Source organism: Atractosteus spatula, chromosome 13 (assembly GCF_055471065.1).
Source record: "Atractosteus spatula isolate fAtrSpa1 chromosome 13, fAtrSpa1.hap1, whole genome shotgun sequence".
NCBI lineage: Eukaryota > Metazoa > Chordata > Actinopteri > Semionotiformes > Lepisosteidae > Atractosteus > Atractosteus spatula.
In genome coordinates this window covers 8,655,262-8,677,707 of record NC_142718.1, presented here as the reverse complement: position 1 = coordinate 8,677,707, position 22,446 = coordinate 8,655,262, and the positions used below count along the sequence as shown (strand labels likewise).

Genomic DNA, 22,446 nt, shown 5'->3' with positions numbered 1-22,446 from the left:
TTCAGCTGTTATGTGACTACACAACTCATTCATAATATCATCTAGTGCATCTAATGAAGCACATTACATTTGCTCAAATATATTATTCATTATTTACTTCCCATCGATTTCAGTTTTTAAGTCTCTGTGAAGCATATCCATCCCTTGCTTTGACAACAACCAGCTTGAACAGCTCCAGCTTCCAGCGTGTCCACCAGCTCGATTTAAAAATGACCAGCTGTTTCCAGCTTGACCATTTCGATAACCAGCTAGACCAGCAACAAACCAACTTTGACCAGCTTGGATCAAATATGTATTTTCCACTGGGGAAATCGCTGTATTTATCGTCCATCAATTTTTTAAGCCTCTTTGTCCAATACAGGGTCGCCTACTGTATCTCGGCAAGCAACGGGCACAAGGCAGGATGGAACCGAATCCGCATTAGCAATTGGATCTTGAATCCCTATCAAAGGCTCAAACGAACTAATTGTGCAAAAGTGAATCAAATGTACACCCTTATCGATATTTAGTTTACTTTTTAAGAATTTGAATAATATTTACGTTTTCACAATTTACACTCGGAGACCTTATATTTAATCTCAGTAGGGAATCGTACTGTACCTCCAAGGTTTCCTGCTAGGACACTGGGAACTATTGTTATTAAAAAAGTAAAACCCAGTTCTCTTCCAAAAACTAAGAGAATTTGACCGGTTACGGATCTGAAGGAGTTAAAGAGAAATAACAGCTAACGCAAAACCCATATTAACCTGCTATCGGCAAGCGGAACTCAGTTACATTCACTCTTGTTTCTCAGACGAACTCTAAATTCGTCGGAGCATTAAGTTTACGTAAGTGGCTGAGTTACTACTGTTTATAGTTTGTTTTTCTAAACGTGCTTTAACACTACGTGTTAAATTATTTAAATGTAGACTATGAAATGTTTATTTTATAATTGAATGGTTGTGAAAGTGTAAAAATATTTATCATACCAATATTTATTTTGGCGTTTAATGTTTATGAGGGCTATAGGCTACATACGAATTACACACTCCAAACAAATACACGTGTTAAAATGATTGCCCTATCTCCGACAGTTTTAGGGAATTATACACTTTAAATATGCGAATTCATAAAAACAGAGGCGAGAACTTGCCGTGCTTTACAAGAAAATAGTGTTTAACAAAGATTCCCATTACATAGATTGTAGGTTCTCGAACAAGTGTTAAATTAATAGTTGTTATTAAAATTTGACCACCATCTTAATTATTTGTTCAAAAACAACAAAAAATCACGAACGGGGAAATGCTGATTAAGTCACCACAAATACAGGAAATCCATATTCAGAGTGAATTCTGCTTGCATATTTAGCAGACGATGGTTATCGGGTATGAAGATGAAGTATGTTATCTCAATGTTTACCTACGTCCTACTTTTATGATTTTTTTTGGTGCAGAGTTGTAGTCATGCTTGAAATCGCATTCTAGGGGTGAGAAACTCTGGTTGAATTGGCACGGAGTGACCCAGTAGCAGATAACCGACCGTGGCATTTCAACTTTTTCAGTTATCTTAAATAATCTTATATATCTTAAATAATAAATGTTCATCTTCATGATTGTGAATTTAGAGCTTCCTTTTGTCAGTGTGCTGTTTGTGTCTGCAAAACATTCCTGGTACTGGTGGTGTTACTAGGTTTCTAAAGTTGACCAGTTGACGAACAACTGTAGATGTAGATTTAACAGTAGTCCTGAGAAAAAAATACGTTTTATTCAAGAAGAATCTTAAGACGCCACACACTGTAAATGCATTACAGAGATACAATTAAATAAAAAATGAAAATGAAAAAATATATATAAAAAAAAACAACTGGTATAACTTATAAATTCAAAATTTTATATTATATAACATAAGTTTTTCATTTTACTTTACGCATGTGTATGGCTTTTCTCTTCTATAGTAAATACATTTTCAGTGGGTTTTCTTGACTAATGCAAACCTGTTTTTTTTTTAAAAAAATAGAGCCAGAGGACATGGGTTAGTGTATTAAAACTGTAAAGGAGTCATAAACTATCTAGTGAGGCTGACAAAGCTGATACCCTGAATATCCAGTATCACCTGGTTGATACTGGGTAAGTTTCTTGGATAAATTAACAGCTGGAAACAAAACAAGATGAATGGATAAAATGGTTTAGTTTCTTGAATGTGCATGTTTTTTTTTTTGGTTCCTGTTCTGATTCTGAGTGGTGTGCATGAGTAGGACAGACAATTTTAGCTTATTGTGCAATGTATTATGTCTTCTCAGTCTCATTATTTATGTCTTCTCCATGCAGGATGGAGGTCTCAGGCCACTCTCTTGGGGATTTGTCGTACCAGCCCTGGGTGCCCGTGGAAATCACAAACACTTGTTTTCTGGCCAAAGTTCATTTTGGAGAAACCTCCTACCAGCTGCTGCTATCAGACTTAGACTTGGTGTGGCATGAGCAATTAAGCACAGAAGCCATCAGACAGCGGGCACAGGTTAGAAAAAGCTTTGGTATTTAGTGATAAATTTAGTACGGGCAGCTTAGTGGCATGGCTGTTAATGTTGCTGTGTCATGCTCCCTGAGTTGTTTGTGTGGGTTTTGTGTCCTCAGCCCTTCCCAGATTCATGCTAGGCTAGGCTAATTGGCATCTCTAAATTCTCTATATTTTTGTGTTTCTTTTGATGGGCTGCTTTCCTGTTCAGGGTATAGTCCTGCCCAAATGGAATGCTAGTATAGTGGGCTTTGGGTTATTGTGATCCTTATAACAGGAATATGTGGTTTTCAGGTAAAGGATACTGTTACAAAGGGGGGTTATTCAGAAATAAAGTCATTAAAACATATAAACTTGAGTGGTAGATGTGATTTGGACACTTGAGTTCTTTCAGCGCTAGCGAAAGAGTCAAACTTGTATAGTCCAATATCTCACAAGGAATGATAGCCTAATAAGCAACACAAAACATTTACACAACGTACAACCTGAAATATTACACTGTACACAAAACCTCTTAGAGGCCTGCATCCTACAGACCCATAAACCTAGAGTGTTAGGCATGTAACTGAAAAATCCTGCCCTCTTAATAAAAGAGTACATTTTACGATTAAGTCTCTCTTCCTAAAACATGGATGCCCAGAAGGGACTGGGAATCAATCTCATTATTCACCAAATGAGGAGAGAATGTGTTTAGCCCGAGGATAGCACAGTAAAGGAAATCAGAATTTCCTCAAATAAGAAGGACAGCAGTCTCTCTAAAACAATGTTAAAATGACTTTGCCAGAATCTGGTCTCTGAGACTGATCAGAACGAGCTGCTCTCGCCTGGCACAATCCTAGAGGAGGAGGATGTTTCTTGTCCCTGTCTCATTCTTGCCTTCAATTTCTTTCCTTGTTTTGCTGCCATCATTTTATGCTGCGTGTTTCAGTGTTCGTTTTCACAATGAACAATTTTATCATTACAATGAACCAGAGCCATTCGCCAGAAATCTCTTGTCTGATCATCAGTGGTTACCCGTCTGTAAGCTCAGCTGCAGCTACGATAGGTAAACCCCTCCACTGAAACTCAGTGCATATTTTATAATAACAATACAATGTGAAACTACAAACATAATCAGTCAGAGCAGGACAAGAATCTCAGCAACATCAGTTGTAGTAGCATCCTTTTTTTCATCAATGTGTACTGGGAGGCTGGAGCACTGTGTATCAGAATCTGTATCTATGTATCTAAATCTGTAATTGCTCATTTGACAGACATGTTGTTATGTGTCCTTCAGAGATTATGGCTACAAAGAACCATTTATGATTGTAGGATGTGACAACAGTATGTACCCTTATACACTGGAGGAAAGATAATAAATAATACTGTATGTATTGTAGTATAAATAAGCAATATTACTAGAAACAAAAATAAAAAAAGTACCCTGACAACAATATGATTAACTCCGTTTATTTAATTTAAACATTGAGGCAGTAGAACCATCCCAGTGGTTTTACGGCGTGTATGGCTCATGTCAACTGCTTTCACTGCAGGAGCTGAACAGGCGTCTGACAGCCCCAGTATCGTCCGTCTTCCGTCACCTGCGTCAGGTGGCCCGGCCCAGACTGGAAGGGGCCGAGCACGGGGCGAGCGAGGCCGTGTTCTCGCACAAGCGTGTCCAAGACAACCTGCACGTGCACGTGAAAAGTGAGCTTGCAGGAGTGCCCTTCTACTGGGAGTTCCGGTGCACACCAGTCCCCGTCACGGTGGTAAGATCTGAATTTAAATGGCGTTTCATCGAGGGGGGGAGGACAATCAAATAACCTTTGCTTTTATGGGCCTGCCTGTGAGCCGATATTCATTGAACTCATTGCATTTTCCAAAGTACTTCCTGTATTGCTTTCCTTATGAGATCCTTCCTCCTGGAATTTGATACAGGTGGTCCCTGATATATGTGAGGGTTAGGAGCCGGAAAGTCACAAACTATAGTGAAACAACATATAAAGGGGAAGTTTTCCTCTTAAGAACAATGTCAATATGAAGGGCTCAGGACCGTGTACATTTTGCCTGTGCGACTTAAAGTAAGAGACTTTTTCCATAAGAATTAATATAAAAGTGTCTGGGTAGGGAGCATAAAATAAACAAAATGTGTGTTTCACTTGTAGCTACCTAATGCAGTACAGAGGGCCCTGTTATAAGTCCAGGTTATGTTCCTAAATAATGTAACTTTAGATGAAATGGCTTAAGGGTAAATTAATAGTCATAAGAAATAATAATAATAATAAACTTTATTTTATATAGCGCCTTTAAAGGTGGCTTCTCAAAGCGCTTTACAGGATGACAATAATAATAAATAAGAAGACTACAACAATAAATAAGAAGATTTCACAAGATAGGACACAATTATAATTACAACAATACAACAATAACAATAGAGGAGACCGTGGAAGGTGGTATTAAGAAGAGCAGAGGGATGAAGAATGGAACCAGTTAAGTAAAGGCTTTTCTGAAGAAGAAGGTTTTGAGTCTGGATTTGAAGGAGTTTAGAGAAGGTGACTCTCTAATATCCTTGGGCAAAGAGTTCCAGAGCTTGGGGGCATAGCAGGAGAAGGCCCTGTCGCCCATACAATGTAGACGGGCTTGGGGGACAGTAAGGAGGGCAGAATTTGAAGAGCGGAGGTTGCGAGGTGGGGAGTAGGGCAATAAAAGTTCAGACAGGTATTGAGGTGCCAAGCCATGTAAAGCCTTATAGGTGAGCATGAGGATTTTAAAGTCTACGCGGAATTTGACCAGAAGCCAGTGCAAGGACTCCAGGATAGGAGTAATGTGAACACTTGCACTAGACCTGGTCAGGATTCTGGCTGCTGAATTTTGGACATACTGCAGCTTGTTCAGAGTAGATTTAGATACCCCAGGGAGTAGAGCATTGCAGTAGTCAATTCGAGAGAATACAAATATGTTGATCAGCTTTTCAGCCACAGTTAATGATAGCATAGTGCGTAGTCTTGCGATATTTCTAAGGTGAAAAAAAGATGTTTTGACAGTATGCTGTACATGTGGGTCGAATGTTAATCCAGAATCGAATATAACCCCAAGATTATAAGATTAACTTGAGATCCTACCAGCATTCAGGTCTGACATAAGTTATAAAAGTGTACCTAGAACCCATAAAAACCAAGAAATACATGTAAATAGTTCCACTAACTCCATGGTGCCCCATTGTGGCCTTGTTGAAACCGACAAAGTTGTTCACTGCTTTAAGGTAGATCTGTTTTTCACGCATTTAGTTAGCGATCAGCCTTGGGTCTTTTTAAAAAAAAACTGTACTTTTGCCACAGACTAAGCATCAGAGCCTTTTGACTTTTGGGGAATGCGTGCTGGAGGGGGTTTCAAGCTTTTGCTTTAGGTGGGGAGGGGGTGAGGCTTCTTGCATTTTTGCGTTTCTTCTCAACACAAAAGAAAGTGTCCTCCTTCATTTATGTTTTCTGCGTGTAATGAGCAACTCAATGTGTATATGGTATGTGTCTTAGCATATCCTTCATCCTGGGGACACTTGTAAGTCACAGACAAGCATGTCGTGTGCTTGAATATAGCAGCCATATCACCCTGCAACTCACAGCTGACAGCCCACTGAAGCTCAGCAGGTGTGAGCCTGGTCAGTACCTGGATGGGAGACCTCCTGGGAAAAACTAAGGTTGCTGCTGGAAGAGGTGTTAGTGAGGCCAGCAGGGGGCGCTCACCCTGCGGTCTTTGTTGGTCCTAATGCCCCAGTATGGTGACGGGGACGCTATACTGTAAACAGGCACCGTCCTTCGGATGAGACGTAAAACCGAGGTCCTGACTCCCTGTGGTCATTAAAAATCCCAGGGTGTTTCTCGTAAAGAGTAGGGGTGTAACCCCGGCGTCCTGGCCAAAATTTCCCATTGGCCCTTACCAATCATGGCCTCCTAATAATCCCCATCTCTGAATTGGCTTCATCACTCTGCTCTCCTCCCCACTGATAGCTGGTGTGTGGTGAGTGTTCTGGCACACTATGGCTGCCGTCGCATCATCCAGGTGGGGCTGCACATTTGTGGTGATGGAGGGGAGTCCCCATTACCTGTAAAGCACTTTGAGTGGAGTGTCCAGAAAAGCGCTATATAAGTGTAAGCAATTATTATTCTTATAGACCTGTGTGCAGCACTTGATTTGGTGTGTGTTAAGAATCTGTATAAATAGCTGTTCATCGGGGTAAAAATAGCTTTGTATACAGCGCTTACCATACTTATTAAAACCGCCAATTACATTGGAACACAAACGTGAGAAAGGCGAATCTTGCTTAAAGATATCAGAAAATGTTGCATACTGTAATTGTAATGTATAGTTCAAAAGTCTTAGATTTCCAGAAGACAATAGGACCACATCATTCACACCTCTAAGCATACTTGAAATACAGTCCAGCACCAAACAAATCTGCATTCCCAATCTCCTCTTTGTAAGCACAGTGGACACCTCTGGAGCAATAATAATAATAATAATAATAATTGCTTACACTTATTTAGCGCTTTTCTGGACACTCCACTCGAAGCGCTTTACAGGTAATGGGGACTCCCCTCCACCACCACCAATGTGCAGCCCCACCTGGATGATGCGACGGCAGCCATAGTGCGCCAGAACCCTCACCACACATCAGCTATCAGTGGGGAAGAGAGCAGAGTAATGAAGCCAATTCATAGATGGGGATTATTTGAGGGTCAATAAATTGACCCTCAAAGTTTCCCTGTTTACCTGAGGTATAAAAGGAAGTAATACACTAAGAGAGCTGGCGTGGCATGCTTATGGACTACAAAAAGAGGGCTGACTGTATAGGAATCCACAAAAAGCTGTATCTATCACTTTTCAATGGAGTGTCGATTATTAAGAAACTGGAGGTTACTGGCGTAAAGGCATTCCTGCCAGGAAGTTGATGTAAAGTGTATCTCGCCGACATTTTCCGTGACACACGTGGTTTGGGAGGCAGCCGTGATTCCCAGGGCAGCGGCTGGAGATCTTTATCAGGCACTGGCATCTTCGGGATACAAAGTGTAAAAAAACGTTCAATTTGCTTTCGCACATGTGGCGTTCATGGCCAGGTTTCAGGGTAGAAGCCTCTGCACTTAAAAAAGGCAGCTGTAAAGATGATCTAAATGACAGTGGGAACCATGTCGTATGTTAAGATTCAGTGCAAATTGGAAGTTAGGGCATGCTCATCACCGCAGTGGTTGGCATAAAAGAGGGTGAAGCCAGAAGCCAGGGTGAACAGAATACCAGCGCAGTGCAGTACTTACAATACAGTGGCCCTGCAGTGCAAAAAGATAAACCAAACGGATGTGCTGCAAACACAGGCATGTCCACATTTTTAGTTTGCACCTCTACTCTTTTTGGTTTGTGCATCTTTTGAATTTGCATGCCCACGTTTTTCAGATGGTGCCACATTTTTTTTTCGCACTTCTGAACCACTGTACTTTCTGTATTACCCTATGGAAGTAGGTACAGTATGTTCCACCCTGGTTAGCCACAGATGTTCTCTTTAGACACGTTCAACATAATGTGTGGTGCCAAAACATGTTTTCATTTAGGCAAGTGACTAAAACGCCTGGTTTGACCAAGATCAGTTGTTCTCTGTTAGTTTATCGAGGCTTAGAGTTTTATGTAGCACTTTCACCTTTTTGCACACCAACTGACAGAAACAATACCAGAACACGTTAATATAAGTCCTCCGCTGAGGAGCTTCCAGATGTGAATGCAGAGCCCGAGATGAGAGGTGACTGAGCTAAAGCAAAAAGCAAAAAAAAAAATCTTACGGTAATATAGCAGCTTAAATGTATGGAGAAATATTGTGTTAAAGCAAATGACATTTTTCAGGGCAGTTCTAGTTTTGCTTTGCAAAAGGGTTATTTGTATTATTTCAATTGAGTTACAAATTCAATAAGAATACACTTGTTTCATGCTTGGTCTATCTGTGACTCCAGTGCAGTATGCCAACTGCTGGCAATGTTCCAGGTCAAAAATTTTGCGACTCCTTTTAGTCAGACTGTCAGCCAGATTTTGCTCTCCAGCTTCACTTATGGGTGTAATTCTCATATCTAAAAATGAGCACTGCGTATATGAGCTACACACGCTACACAAACGAGCGCTACTTTTCAGGTCAGTTTGAATGTTTCATCGCGCATGTTTTTATTAGCCTGTGTACAATTTTATTTTTTTTTAAAAGAAGTGCTCAGGCATCCTGGGGCAATGCAGTACAGACCTCACCATGCTTTTTGTTTTGTTGAATTTTATTTGCAAAAATGCAATGTTTTCATTAATGCACAGTCACAAAATATTGGAATATCAATACATTTACTAAGTGTCGTGGAATTTGATCAAAGAAGAGCCAGGAGAGGTATTCTCATTCGCTCAGTAAGGTCTTTATTCATATTGCAATATGGTAAAAAGGCCATCACCCGTCTGTGCAGAGAAGTGAAAGCTGATTCAGAAGCAAGCAGGGAGAGCCCCTTGTTTTATATCTTTTTTTTAAGCTGATGCAACACTTCAAGGACAGGCGAAGCAGTAATTTTCCATTCCTTATAGGTTTTTGGTTTAAGCAAAGAAGAGCAGTTAATAAAATAGTTTCTCATACTCCCTTCTTCAAGCAGCAGTAATAAACATTATTAAAACATCCCGTGCCCTTGACGAGTTGGGTGCTATCACACTTTGTTCTAAGTATCCAGCTGCTTCTGCAGCACAGCTCTGTCCGTAAACAACATTTTTAGGATAAAACACCTTTTCTCAATAACTTTCCATTACATAAGGATATACCTATTCTTTCAGACTCCTAATTTCCCCTTGAAAGTATTATTGCTTTTTCTGTATTCCCTGAGTGATATTTTAAGTAACTCGGGTAAGGCTGCACTCAAAATGTGCAGTAAATGGCCACTTACAGCCCAGAATCTGTTAGTTAAGCAGTTAAAATTCCAGCTGCGTCACGTTTGTCACCTCCTGACTGCCACATTTCCAACTACCGTGCCCGCAGCACTACCAAAACTTCATTTTGTCCATGTCCTGGCAGGCCACTCTGCCAAGCTCTGCAGTTATTTCTATTCCTGTGGTGAAATAATAATACCACGGACTGCCAGCCAACCTGTTATTTCAGACACTGCAATAGTACAGCAGTGTCATCTGGCGGGGCTGCTGGTAGCCTCTCATTCTTCCATTCTTAGCCTAGGTTGAAAGACCAAAGTGCTGCCAGTGGCACTGTGTCTATCGGTGCTATACTGCACCAGAAACTCAGGAACACAGGTAGAGCAGTGCTCTGCACCTTGCTTGTGAGCTGGTATCTGTGACAAAATACATTTGCAAAGATCCACACAGGCTATGAGAACAGTGCTAAAAACATGAAGCACTTGTTAAAATGTTCCTTTTATATTTCTGCACTAGTGCCAGCAGCCATGTCACCCTGCAACTCACAACTGGCTTCCCACTGAAGCTCAGCAGGTGTGAGCCTGGTCGGTACCTGGATGGGAGACCTCCTGGGAAAAACTAAGGTTGCTGCTGGAAGAGGTGTTAGTGAGGCCAGCAGGGGGCGCTCACCCTGCAGTCCATGTGGGTCCTAATGCCCCAGTATGGTGATGGGGACACTATACTGTAAACGGACACCGTCCTTCGGATGAGACGTAAAACCGAGGTCCTGACTCTCTGTGGTCGTTAAAAATCCCAGGGCATTTCTCGAAAAGAGTAGGGGTGTAGCCCCGGCGTCCTGGCCAAATTTCCCATTGGCCCTTACCTATCATGGCCTCCTAATAATCCCCATCTATGAATTGGCTTCATCACTCTGCTCTCCTCCCCACTGATAGCTGGTGTGTGGTGAGCGTTCTGGCGCACTATGGCTGCTGTCGCATCATCCAGGTGGGGCTGCACATTGGTGGTGGTGGAGGGGAGTCCCCATTACCTGTAAAGCGCTTTGAGTGGAGTGTCCAGAAAAGCGCTATATAAGTGTAAGCAATTATTATTATTATTATTATTATTAATTATCTGGGAGTCAAGTCACTGCTGACTGCCTGCCACAGAGACAAAGGGGAAGAAAATCACACGTGACTCTTGTTCATGCTCAAGGCAGGTGGAATTTTCACTGGTGTAATTAGAAAGTAAAATAAGCCAAAAGCTAAACCGGCCAGCCCTTGTCTACCAAATCTGCATGCAGTTCTGTTATGTTTTGCAATCAGGACCAAAAACAAAACAGAGTAGAAATTTATAGATGGACAGTTTCCTCCATATGTATTTATGCCTCCCATGCAATCGGAACAAAAGTCATCATTTATGGAAAAGTTGTATATTGGTAACGCCTCTCAAGCTAATTACATTATTTCTTAAGAGTATTAATTGTCCAAAGTCAGGGGTTCTGGATCGATAGGATGCCCCACCATAGGAGGCATATAAAGATCCAGAAGGGGCTGCAAGAGTTTTTTATATACAGTTCTGAATTTTTCCAATTATAAGGCAAGTTTTTACAGCATTTTTTTAAAGCAGAAATGTAAGACACACCTTCTTATCAAGCTTCTCCCGAGTTTTGGTCCTTGAGTCACTGACTTGTGTTTGCTACTAACCAGGAAAGTCTTCTAAACCAAATTTTAGGTACCAATATCCCATAGAGACAGACCAATCTCCTGCGAGTGATTGAATAATGGTATTGAATTGCGTCTCGTCAGTCTCCGTGCTGAATTCCAGAGATACTTCCCGGACAGAACGACAGCAAATCCTACTTGGAAACTTGTGGGAAATGCATGCATTTGTGAGGTTCAGCCCTCGCTAGAGAACATCCAAGAAGAGTTTTTGTGAATTAAAATCAGACACAAATGCCCAAGACATCTTCCATCAGTTAGTTTTGGTGAAGTTTTGGTTGAAATCCTTTCCTGTCTAACCAAAAGCAGGTGAGCAAGTCTGCGCGTTCTTGTCCTATTTTCATCTTCCAATCTGGACGAGACTGGATTCTCTGCACTTTTGATGATCAAAGGTAAGACTGGGACAGTCTTCATGTTGAAAGTGACTTGTATTGTGCTCTGTCTTCCTGAGAAGAGAGAGCTGAGAATTTTTAAATTTCTGGCAAATGTGCAGAATCCTAGCTTACACTGCTAGTGTTTGAAGCCAACTCTTAAATTAAACTGAAGTACAAATGTAAATCTGGGTCATACTATCTTCAATCTAGTTTCACTAGTTGCTACAGTAAAAATGTTTTATTGCCGAAAGATTAAGTTCCCATCAGCAATTGCAATTAAATTTTTTAAATGTTTAAATAAAATTATTAGCCCCGTACAGCACGGGGGAGGGCTGTGGTTTTGTGGTAACTGAAAGGGAGTATTGTGTTTCAGTAGCTGAAATCTGTTTCCCTTAGTCATTTTGCTGTACAGGTAAGTTGCGTTATTTAGGAGTGTAACCTAGACTTCTAACAGGACCTTTTTGTACTGCATTTTTTTAGCTGCAAGGGAAACCTACACTTAATCTATTTCATGGTCTCTGACTGACGTGGCATTTAGACCATTAATTCTTATGGGAACTAATTTATTAATGCTTTAATTCGCATGGGCGAAGTTTACTCTCTTCACTTTATAAACCTACACATTAGTTCTTGTGAAGAACAATTCTAACTTTATACACTGTTTTGCCACATGTCATGATCTTGTCATGTTGTCTAACGGGGACTGGCTGTACCGTGACAGGGCAAGAATTATGTTAAACAAGGTGTATTACTCAGTGACTGGCCCCGTTTCTAAAATTGTTTTAAAGAGACTTTGTTTTGGTCAAAACCTTCTTAGTCAAGGAATACAGTAGCTCCAGGATCCCAGGTCTTTTGAGATAAATATGCACAGTGGTGTGCATAAGGAAACTTCTCCCTTGGTAAGTTATCCAGCTTGGCCTTTTTTGCTTGTACTTTTAAATTTCTGTAGTGCATGAGCTTTGAGAGGTTTGTCTAATTGGCTACAAGTCAGCTATTTCTTGGAGATCTGTTGTATTCAGTTACATGAGAATAGGCTGGTCTTCTGTTCACTGTCCCCAGGACTAAATCACGGACGTTTGGTGACTGTGCCTTTTTTGTCGCTGCTCTAGAGTTGTGGAATAATCTTCCTCAAACTCTGTGATAGACAAATTCTTTCACTCTCTTTAAATTCACACTTAACATTTTGTGTAGGCCTCTATTTAATTGGCCTACATCCTTATAAACCCAAGTGCTCTTGTTATTTTCGTCTTCTTATTCCTTTTTATTGTACTTTTATTGTCTTTATTCATTATGTGCAGCATACTTAGCTTTCAAATTGCACTTTATAAATAAAAGTTATTTTTATATTTATTATTTTGTTGTTGTGTAAAAAGCCTTTGATAACCTAACCTTGTAACCTCATATCACTTATCCCTTGATGATGAATTCAGGCAGTTTGGCTTTTAGATAGATTCCTCCTTCTGGAGTAGTGTAGTATTATACAGTATCTCCACCTGGATGGCTTCATCTGTGTAGTTAAAATTGCATTATGGTCTGAGAGAACCATGGGGAAAAAGTGGTGTTCCCATAGAATTAAGAGTATAGTCACGTCTTTTTTGAAAGTTTTGAAAGGATGTGTAGTCTCTAGCAAAGGAACAAGTAAAGGTTTATTCATGCTGACACAGCTACCTACTTGAAATAGGTTCTAGCAGTTGATATTTGTGGACATCATGTCAATAAATGTAAAGCAATTGTTAAAGTTGCCCAAGAAACATGCTGTAGGCTTGTGTGTTGGCGACAATGAGATTAGATTGGTACATTATCCATATTTGTACTGCCATTGGCATTAGTTCTTTGATAAGGCAAGGTAGAACTTAGGGTCATTTGTGGTGGGTGTATAAACATTAATATGACACTCATTTTGCCACAGGTGTCACGGGCAGTTCTTTCCGGGCCCTATGCAGACGACACGATCCGGAAGGGAGTGAGGAAACACTAGGAAAAAGTCATGCAGGAGAGGGTATGGAGACAGGGGGCGTGTCCAAGGGGTGCAGGTGTCCAGGGAGAAATGTAGAAAATCCAAACGGGTATCCAAGACAGAAGGTAGAGTCCAAGGCCAGGGGATCCATCCAGGGAATTAAAACCAAGAACCGGGGCGGGACCGGCGGGGCGGGGAATCAGGAACAGAAGGTTAAAACCATAACGGAGCCAGATGCAGCAGGACCCCGGGCTCTCACGAAGCGGAATTCAATGAGGAACCAGGAGTGACGTCTGCGTCTGGCTTTGAAGGTGGAACGGAATTAAGAAACAGGTGCAGGTAATGGGGCAGAACAAGGAAGGGCTGGAGCGCCCTTAAGAGGAGGAGTAGCGATCGTGACAACAGTTTTGAAGACTGATTGAATCCTAGGGTCCCAAATGTGCCTCTTATAGTGACATAACAACATTGCCCCCATGCAGAACCCGAGTGTTCTTATATACAGGTACTAACTTTAAATCTCTAAAGTTAAAGAGATAAAACCATAATGTGAAACATTATCAATGCAATCCGTGCATTATTTAGTGCCTTATAAATTGAATTGAATTATGAGTGAATCTGCAGCAGCTCCAGGCAGCCAATGCAGCAAGGATTTATAGCAATATAAAAAGTACAAAGGTATTGACAAATCCGCAGATCCTTATCACTCCACAAAGCTGGCCTGTGAGGGTTTTTTCTCCCATCTCGGCCGTTTCAAACTTGTCGTTGGACTCACAGTGGCATCTCTCGCCTGTTTCCTGTCTGGGTCCCCAGTTTGGAGGGACAGTCTGATCTAGGCAGTGACTGGACGTATGATGCACCTTCTGTGTCTTGACAAACGGGCATTCTGTGCTCACAGGGATATTCAGTATTAAAATGGTCCCTTCTCCGGATCTGTGCTTTTCAATGACCTTATCCCAGAGAAGTTCAAAAAGAGAAACTGACGCAAAAGAGTTCAAATGATTAAGAATGGCTGGACTTGTTTAAAACCTTGTGCTGTTTTTGCCACTTGCTGCGTCCTTGGTTCGTCTCCGTCACTGGTTTTGATCAAATAGTGTTTTGCAAATGCCCTTTCGCATTTTATTCACTATGTACTGCCTAACAGAAATAGGAAGGCTATTAAAAAAAGTCCGAAAGAAGGAGGGAAACTGATCCTTGTGGTCTGTGCTTCCTTGTTTGGTTCAGAACGGCAGTGTGTCTGGGAGCTGGCGGCCTATGTTATGACCAGCACCGCAGTTGACCAACATAGTTACCATTTTTACACAAACCTCAACTTGAGCTTTTTTTCCCTTTTTTTCTGGCTTGTAGAGTTTCTGTTTCTGGCAGTGTATTTTTAACTGGTTTAATTTCATATTAGCTGTGATTTCAGCAAAGACACCCCTCTGTGCTTCCTTTTGCATGGCTTTTCTGTTTCAGTTAGCCAGCAGAAACACTGTATAATTAGAAAGTGACACTCTAAAACCATGTTCTTTTGTTTTGTAAACTTGGGTAAGCACTGCAAAATAGTTGCCAAGCAATTTATTTGTATTCCTAAAGTGGCTAAAGTGTGCCATGGAACATTATATTCTTGGGGAATAATTTTGTAAATGATAGAATAACCAAAATAAAAGCAAATAGCAGTGGCCCGTAGAGCTTGTAAATTGTTCGATATTGTAATTGCTTTTCTCATTGGCTTATTATTTAAAAGAGAAGATGCAGCTGGGTAATATATCGACCTTATTTCTACAGATCAATAATTGGGCGAATGAAAGCTGAAACAATTCAAATTTTTTTTCAGAACTGTTTATCAATCGTAATTAAATGTTAATAGGTCTGTAGAATTTCTAATGCTGCTTTAGTATTATAATACTGTTGATTACATTTCTTCTAGTCGATGACAGTGGAGATATGTGCAGAGTATTACAGAGATAAGAATATCACACACCAGTCAGTGAGTTTCCAGGTATTTTTTGCAGACCTAAAACACTATCTTACAATTAACAGCCCTCATTAATTAACCTTTACCCAAAGCTGGCTCCTTCAACACGTATGTTTGCTTTGTGAAAATATTTTCTTATCTGTATGCTAAAACGTTAAAAATTTGCTTCCGCTTTCAAATGCTAAAGTGTGAAAAATGTCATTCTCACTCCTAAGTGCCCTTTCAGTAGTTTTTAGTTCTGCTTCTGCCCCCTCTGACCTGGAAGGCACCAGCCTGCAAGAAGATAAAGTCATAAAGCTGGAGAAATCCGACTGTGGCCTGGGGTCGTTACACCTGACCTGGCTCGAGTGAATTTTAAACAGACACCTGCTGTCGTATGTGACACCTCAGAAATAGCTGAAAGGTGGGATAACATCAGGAGTAGCCTCTGCAGGCCATAAGGGGAATAATATAACATCACTTTATAAGCCCTATACAATTTCTTCCGTTAGGAATTCATCTTTTCGCATACCCCAGCTAGCTCTCCATGAGACACAGACACACAGACAGGGAGAGAAGCTTGGGGTCAAAGCCCAGGGTCAGCCATTGTACAGCACCCCTCGGAGTAGGATTCCTCTGCCGGCCGCGGGATTCGAACCGGCAACCTTCCAGCCACAGGTGCAGAGCCTTAGCCACAGAGCCACCCCCTGATCACTCTTAAACCCCCATTCATAGTAGTAACCTGGCTAGACTGTAAAACCCTCTGTAACACTTGTAATTCAGGGCACTGTGGGGAATACACCTTTTGTGTGTCACCTTTAGTGCTCTCTGGAAATGTATATTTGTATTACAATTAAAGTAATCTAAAACCTTCACTGGACATCGCTTGGACTCCTTGCATCCCTACAGAGCCATTCAGGTTGTATTTCAATACATTTTCTTAGGAGTCTGAAAAGAGTCTTGTTGAAGATGAGTGTCGTATTGAAAAGAAAACTGTGTATGGATTTAAAACGGTTAGATTCAAATGATACAATGTGTTCATTGTTAAAGAGATGGAGGACAATATAACAGCAAAGAAAGAAGTCTAGTTCAGACTGTTTTTAATATTCTGCAGGATTATCGAACTGAATTTTTAAAAATATGCAATTTAAAGGGAGCAGCCCTGCAGGGAATCAAAGTAATTAATAATAATTCCTTATACTTTTATAGCGCTTTTCTGGACACTCCACTCAAAACACTTTACAGGTAATGGGGACTCCTCTCTACCACCACCAATGTGCAGCCCCACCACAAGTGCTGTTACAGAATATACACAAACTAGTAAAATTCGCAAATGATATAAAATAAGATAAGATCACTTTATTGGCCAGATACAATTTCTTGTATTAGGAATTTGTCTTTTCGCATACCCCAGCTTGCTCTCTATGAGACACAGACAGGGAGAGAAGCTTGGGGTCAGAGTGCAGGGTCAGCCATTTATACAGCACTCCTGGACCGGTTAGGGTTAAAGGCCTTGCTCAGGGGCCCAACGGAGTAGGATTCCTCTGCCGGCCGCGGGATTCGAACCAGCAACCTTCCAGCCACAGCCACAGAGCCACCGCACTGTAGGGTGTCAGTGGTAGAGATTAGTAAGGGAATTGCAATTACAAAATTATGGATTTTTACAGTTAACATCAGTTAGTGCAGAGTGATCTATAGTGGTAGGAGGAATATACCCAACATATCATGTTACATAAAGCTGCACACGAAAGGGATTTCTTTATGTAGAGTCTACTGTCTTCTCATCAAAACGATGTTGGGTATAAAAGCGGTTAGTTTGATATTTCAATCAAGAGATTTCGTTTTTATTTTTTTAATCTTTCTAATGCCATGCTAAGACCTAATTTACAATGTTTTGGTGACCTTAATACAAAAAGGATTTGAGAAGAGCAAAAAGGGAGCTTCCTTGTCTCGGGGGCTTGTGCTATAAGGACAGGTAAAGGGAGCAAAATCTTTATAGGACATTAAAAGAAAATTAAGGTATGTAAAATCCCATGAACCATACACGCAGACCACTAGGGGGTGTACTGAGTTCTCTCTCCTTAGACATACGAGGATGAGGGTTCAAAACTGCAAACTAAAAAGATAGAATTGGAGATTCTTCCTTACACAGAGAGATGCAGATGTCTCTGCCTAGTGGTTGCAGCCTAACCTCTGGACTCCTTCAGGTAATGGTTGGACAAACCAAATGAGCAGGATAGGCTAAATGGCCTCCTTTCACTGTCACCTGTTATGTTTTATGTTCCCTTATCATCCCATAGCACCTTGCTACGCCCTAATCCGTGCCTATATTAGAATAAGACTTGGTAGCTGGTGGGTTTGATGTCATAGAAAATGTGACAAACTCCGTTAAGAAACGTTAAGTTGAATTTTATTTCGGAAAGACAAAGACTGGTAAGTTATAAGGGGTTTTTCATTTTCTTAGTCATCATTGTGAAGTTATTAAGGTCTCTCAGGCATTTCAGTTTTATACGGGATCATTAAGACACATTCACCAATCTAGTCGGCCTTGTGTCATTCAAGTCCAATGCTTGGAGGCAGATGGTGAGATTTAATTACATGCTACTCATTGCCCTGCAAAAGTGTTCTCCTCTTTCCAATAATGTCCCAATTTGTTTAATAATAATAATAATTGCTTACACTTATATAGCGCTTTTCTGGACACTCCCCTCCACCACCACCAATGTGCAGCATCTACCTGGATGATGCGACGGCAGCCATAGTGCGCCAGAACACTCACCACACACCAGCTATCAGTGGGATGGAGAGCAGAGTAATGAAGCCAATTCATAGAGGGGGATTATTAGGAGGCCATGATTGGTAAGGGCCAATGGGAAATTTGGCCAGGATGCCAGGGTTACACCCCTACTCTTTTTGAGAGACACCCTGGGATTTTTAATGACCACAGAGAGTCAGGACCCCGGTTTTACAGCTCATCCGAAGGATGGCGCCTGTTTACAGTATAGTGTCCCCGTCACTATACTGGGGCATTAGGACCCACATGGACCGCAGGGTGAGCCCCCCCTGCTGGCCCCACTAACACCTCTTCCAGCAGCAACCTTAGTTTTTCCCAGGGGGTCTCCCATCCAGGTACTGACCAGGCTCCCACCTGCTGAGTTTCAGTGGGCTGCCAGTGGCGAGTTGCAGGGTGATATGGCTGCTGACCGTAGTGCTAATACATATTTTTAAATGAATATTTTTGAATACTCAATCTTATGTGAAATACTTAAACTTAGGGAGGAAAGGCAGTTAAATGTTTGCAAAAGCTGGAGGGAAACATATGTTAGTTGTCAGTGCTGCTGGAAGCACCTTCGGCAGCAGTTACAGCTCTGAGTCACCTTGCAGTTTTGCACACTGTGCTGGCACCGTTTGTACCCATTCTTTGCAAATTTAAACTGTTTTATCATATTAGGTGTTTAAAAAGAACATTGCAATCAGAAGTCAAGCTAAGGGAGAGAAAGTTTTATTCTTAAATATTTTCAATGAAATTGTAATAATTACAACTTGATTAGGAAGTTAAAAGAATATATTTGTTTTTTTTTCATTAATGGTTTATTACAGGTGAACTTTTCATTGTTCAACCGTATTTAAAAGTTTAAGGAAAAATTAGTGAAGCTGTTTTCTTACAGTGTTGATTAAAATGTTTTTGCTAATTTGGTTACTTTTCTTGAGCAATTGTTTGAGTAACCTTGACCTTCGTCAATGTTAAGTACATCTACTTAACATTTGTTGAATGTAGGGAGAAATGTGGACGGGTTTAAAATGATTTACAGTGTTAGCCCACTTGCTAGATAAAAGGGATTATTCCCTTTCACTGTTTGCAGTTTTCGCTCATGAACTGTCCTGCCTTCCAGGTTTGTGAGCAGCTTGTACGCCCCCTGCTGGCCGTGAGCAGGCTGTTGCACTGCCAGGTGCAGGAGCTGACAGCCCTGCTTCAAAGGAAGGACGCGGAAATTCAAGATTACCGGGAGAGTGGCGCCGCGCTGAGCCGAGGTGAGAGCTAGTGGGAGGCACAGCGCTGTCATTCAGACGTGGGTGAAGGACAACGTACTTGTTGATCTTTTCTACCGTGCTCAGTTTTGGGATTCTTCTGTTTGGTAAAAAATACGCTTGGCCTCTGCAGCTTGCTTCTGGACCCCATTGAGTGCTGAAACTTTTCTAACCCTTTTTTCCCTCACCATTAGTTTTTTTTCCCCATTTTGAATGAATGGGGAAGGGTTTTATATACAATCAATGCAATGTTTTCACTTGACATTTAACAGCTGATCCACACAGCGCTGGTTTGTTTTAAAACTAGTATCCTGTAGTTTTCAAATTACTCTTAATGGTTGCCTATCACTTACCACACCATCCGACATTTAATAATAGTAAAAAGCATCATGTGATGAGACTATTGAATTGGAGTCAGATTATAAATTAACATATTGCCTATCACCACACCATCCAACATTTAACAGTAGTAGAAATCATTATGTAACTAGACTATTGAATTGGTGTGAGATTATAAATTAAAATATTTTAAATTTTGTATATCATCTTACATGTCCCCTAATCTCTGTATTTAAACATTTGTGCTGGAAAACAAACTAGATTATACTAACTAGTTTATATTTATATATATTTTTTTACTTTAGGCAGTTACCAGTTTTCGATGGGTGCTACCCTCAACCCATTAACTGTGCGAAGACAGGCTGTCAGACTGCCTCAGCTCCTCAGGTGGCAAAATGCACAAAGCCTTGTCAGAGAGCACCTTCATCAGATGGGTCACTCGTTATAATTGCACAGTCCCTCGCTTCATTGCACCGACATTCGAAGGACAGCACAGATCTGCGGGACTTGTCTGAAACACACAGACGCCGGGGGTCTCCTGTCCTGTCACTGACGCTGTTTAGCTTTTGTCTGGGTTTAAAAAGTGCAGACCCAGGTTCCTTGTCGGTCCTCAAAATGTACATTTTTATTTAATAAATAAAGATCACAAATGATAGGAGTCCATGTGGCCCACACAGCCTGCTTGATTGCCAACACTTAAAGGATCTGAGCGTCTCATCCAGCCATTTCTGGCAAGACACCAGGGTAAGATAAGATAACCTTATTGGCCATATACAATTTCTTACATTAGGCATTTGTCTTTTCGCATACCCCAGCTTGCTCTCCATGAGACACACAGACAGGGAGAGAAGCTTGGGGTTAGAGCACAAGGTCAGCCATTGTACAGCGCCCCTGGAGCACTTGGGGTTAAGAGCCTTTGCTCAGGCCCAACAGAGTAGGATTCCTCTGCTGGCCACGGGATTTGAACCGGCAACCCTCCAGCCACATGGGCAGATCCTTAGCCACAGAGCCACCGTTTAAACGTAGCCTGGCGTGCCAGTGTAACTTGTTCCCTTTGTGTAACTGTTTGCCTCCCTGTCTCAGTGTTGTAAGTGTTAAAGCTGGTGCACGTTTAACTGTTTTGAGGGTCCATTGGGTTGACTTGGTCAGTACCATTGAGGATTTTGAGCACACAAATCAAGTTGCTCCATAGTTCTCTCTGTTCAAGATCAGTTCTTTCCATCTTTTTGATATCTCGCCTCGGCACATGACAGTGTTATTAAAGGCTGTGTTTGTCTCATATTGAACTGCTCCTTTTGCGCTGGACAGTTCCGCCTGATATTTGTAGCATTTGTGCAAACGAGTGTTTAAGGTAAGAGCAATGTAGTTGTGACTCTCTAATAAGACTTGTGGCTTTAATTAACAGGTCGGTTGGAAACAGAAGTGTTTGTAGAGCAGCACTACGGGGAGCATTTCCTTTCTGAGGTGAGAAAAAAAATAAATCATTTTTTTGTTGTTTACTAAGGAGTTTGGGGGAAAAAGTCTGCAGTCTGTACATTTATAAGCAAAGCTCATAAAAATACTTGTGAATAGAATCTGTGTAGTCCTCTGATTTCTGCCAATGGGTAGGCCTCTCATGTTTTGCAAAGGGCTTAAATTAATTTTGCATGTATGTTCCGCTTTCATTGATTAAAATATAGAATGACAGCGATTTGTATTGGTCGATGTTAATGCCTTTATGTTCATTGTTTAGATCTTTACTCGTGGGTACTGTATATAATTTCATACTGCCCTCAAAGAAACACAGTTGCTTTTCTTTAGTAGTAGTATTTAATGTTCACTAAATAAGGAATTTTCACTTTTGGTCTAGGGAAAAGAGGTTCAATGTATAATAGTATATTGGATGTTATTTTTTATCTGCATTTAAAATTAATGCAAATTTGGCATATTAATGGAAAGCTGTGCATTCTACATTTAGGAATTTGAGCCTTTTAAGGCTCAAAGCAGTAAAGCTGTAAAGCAGTAGTTCTCCATCCTGATCATGAAGTACCCCTGTCAGTTTTAGTCTTCATTACAGTTTAGCTTAAGAACCTTTAGCTGAACTGTTTTTGAAAATGATGCTTCTGTACCTTAAATACTAACCTGTTAGGAGGGGTTCAGGAAACTTGAGAGTGAATTGAAAATCTGATGCAATGTTTTTTGGAAATAATACGCATAAGCGATTATTTCTGAATCTAAGACAAACAAGGAATTAAGTATTAAATTATTTCATCACAATCCACAACAAACTCCAGTTGACAAAGGGTGGAAACACTGTTTGTTTGTCCTTATGCAACTTACTGTATATAGTTTTTGTGTCTTTCTGTGCTAAGGTCTTCATTTGCAAAAATGTGAGACATGGTGCGGTATGTGGTGGTTTATATTTGAATTCTCGTGAAAGAGACTTATACCCAGACCTACGGTAAGCCCCCACCTATGAAATTGACTTCTTTGGCTGTCACAGTTTCAGGTTTGCAGAAATAAAAGCACGGGTTGTCCTGTGGTATAGCACTAAAAAAGAAGGTTCCTGGAGCTTTTGATAATATGAAGACTAAATATGTGGAATTGTGAAACAGAGCATGCTTTGGTCACAGAGGAAGAGTGCTGCTTTGATCAAGGCCTCTGCATAAAATGGAGGCAATTGTGGGCTTTTTTTAACCAAGGTGTAGTTTTGAGGGCTGGGTGTTGCTGTCCTCGTCAGCAGTGTCC

General features: G+C 40.9%; 1 protein-coding gene across 1 annotated transcript in view; it reads left to right on the top strand.

Annotated features, from left to right (window-relative positions):
* The first annotated feature begins 791 nt into the window (after positions 1-791).
* nhej1 (nonhomologous end-joining factor 1) overlaps positions 792-22,446 on the top strand; it is a 121,149-nt gene continuing 99,494 nt past the window's right edge. The window contains exons 1-5 of the mRNA XM_088931279.1: positions 792-827; positions 2,307-2,493; positions 4,023-4,238; positions 19,245-19,383; positions 21,125-21,183. Of these exons, the coding sequence (XP_088787405.1) occupies positions 2,308-2,493; positions 4,023-4,238; positions 19,245-19,383; positions 21,125-21,183 (600 nt within the window). The 5' untranslated portion in view covers positions 792-827; position 2,307. The remainder of the gene's footprint in view (positions 828-2,306; positions 2,494-4,022; positions 4,239-19,244; positions 19,384-21,124; positions 21,184-22,446) is intronic.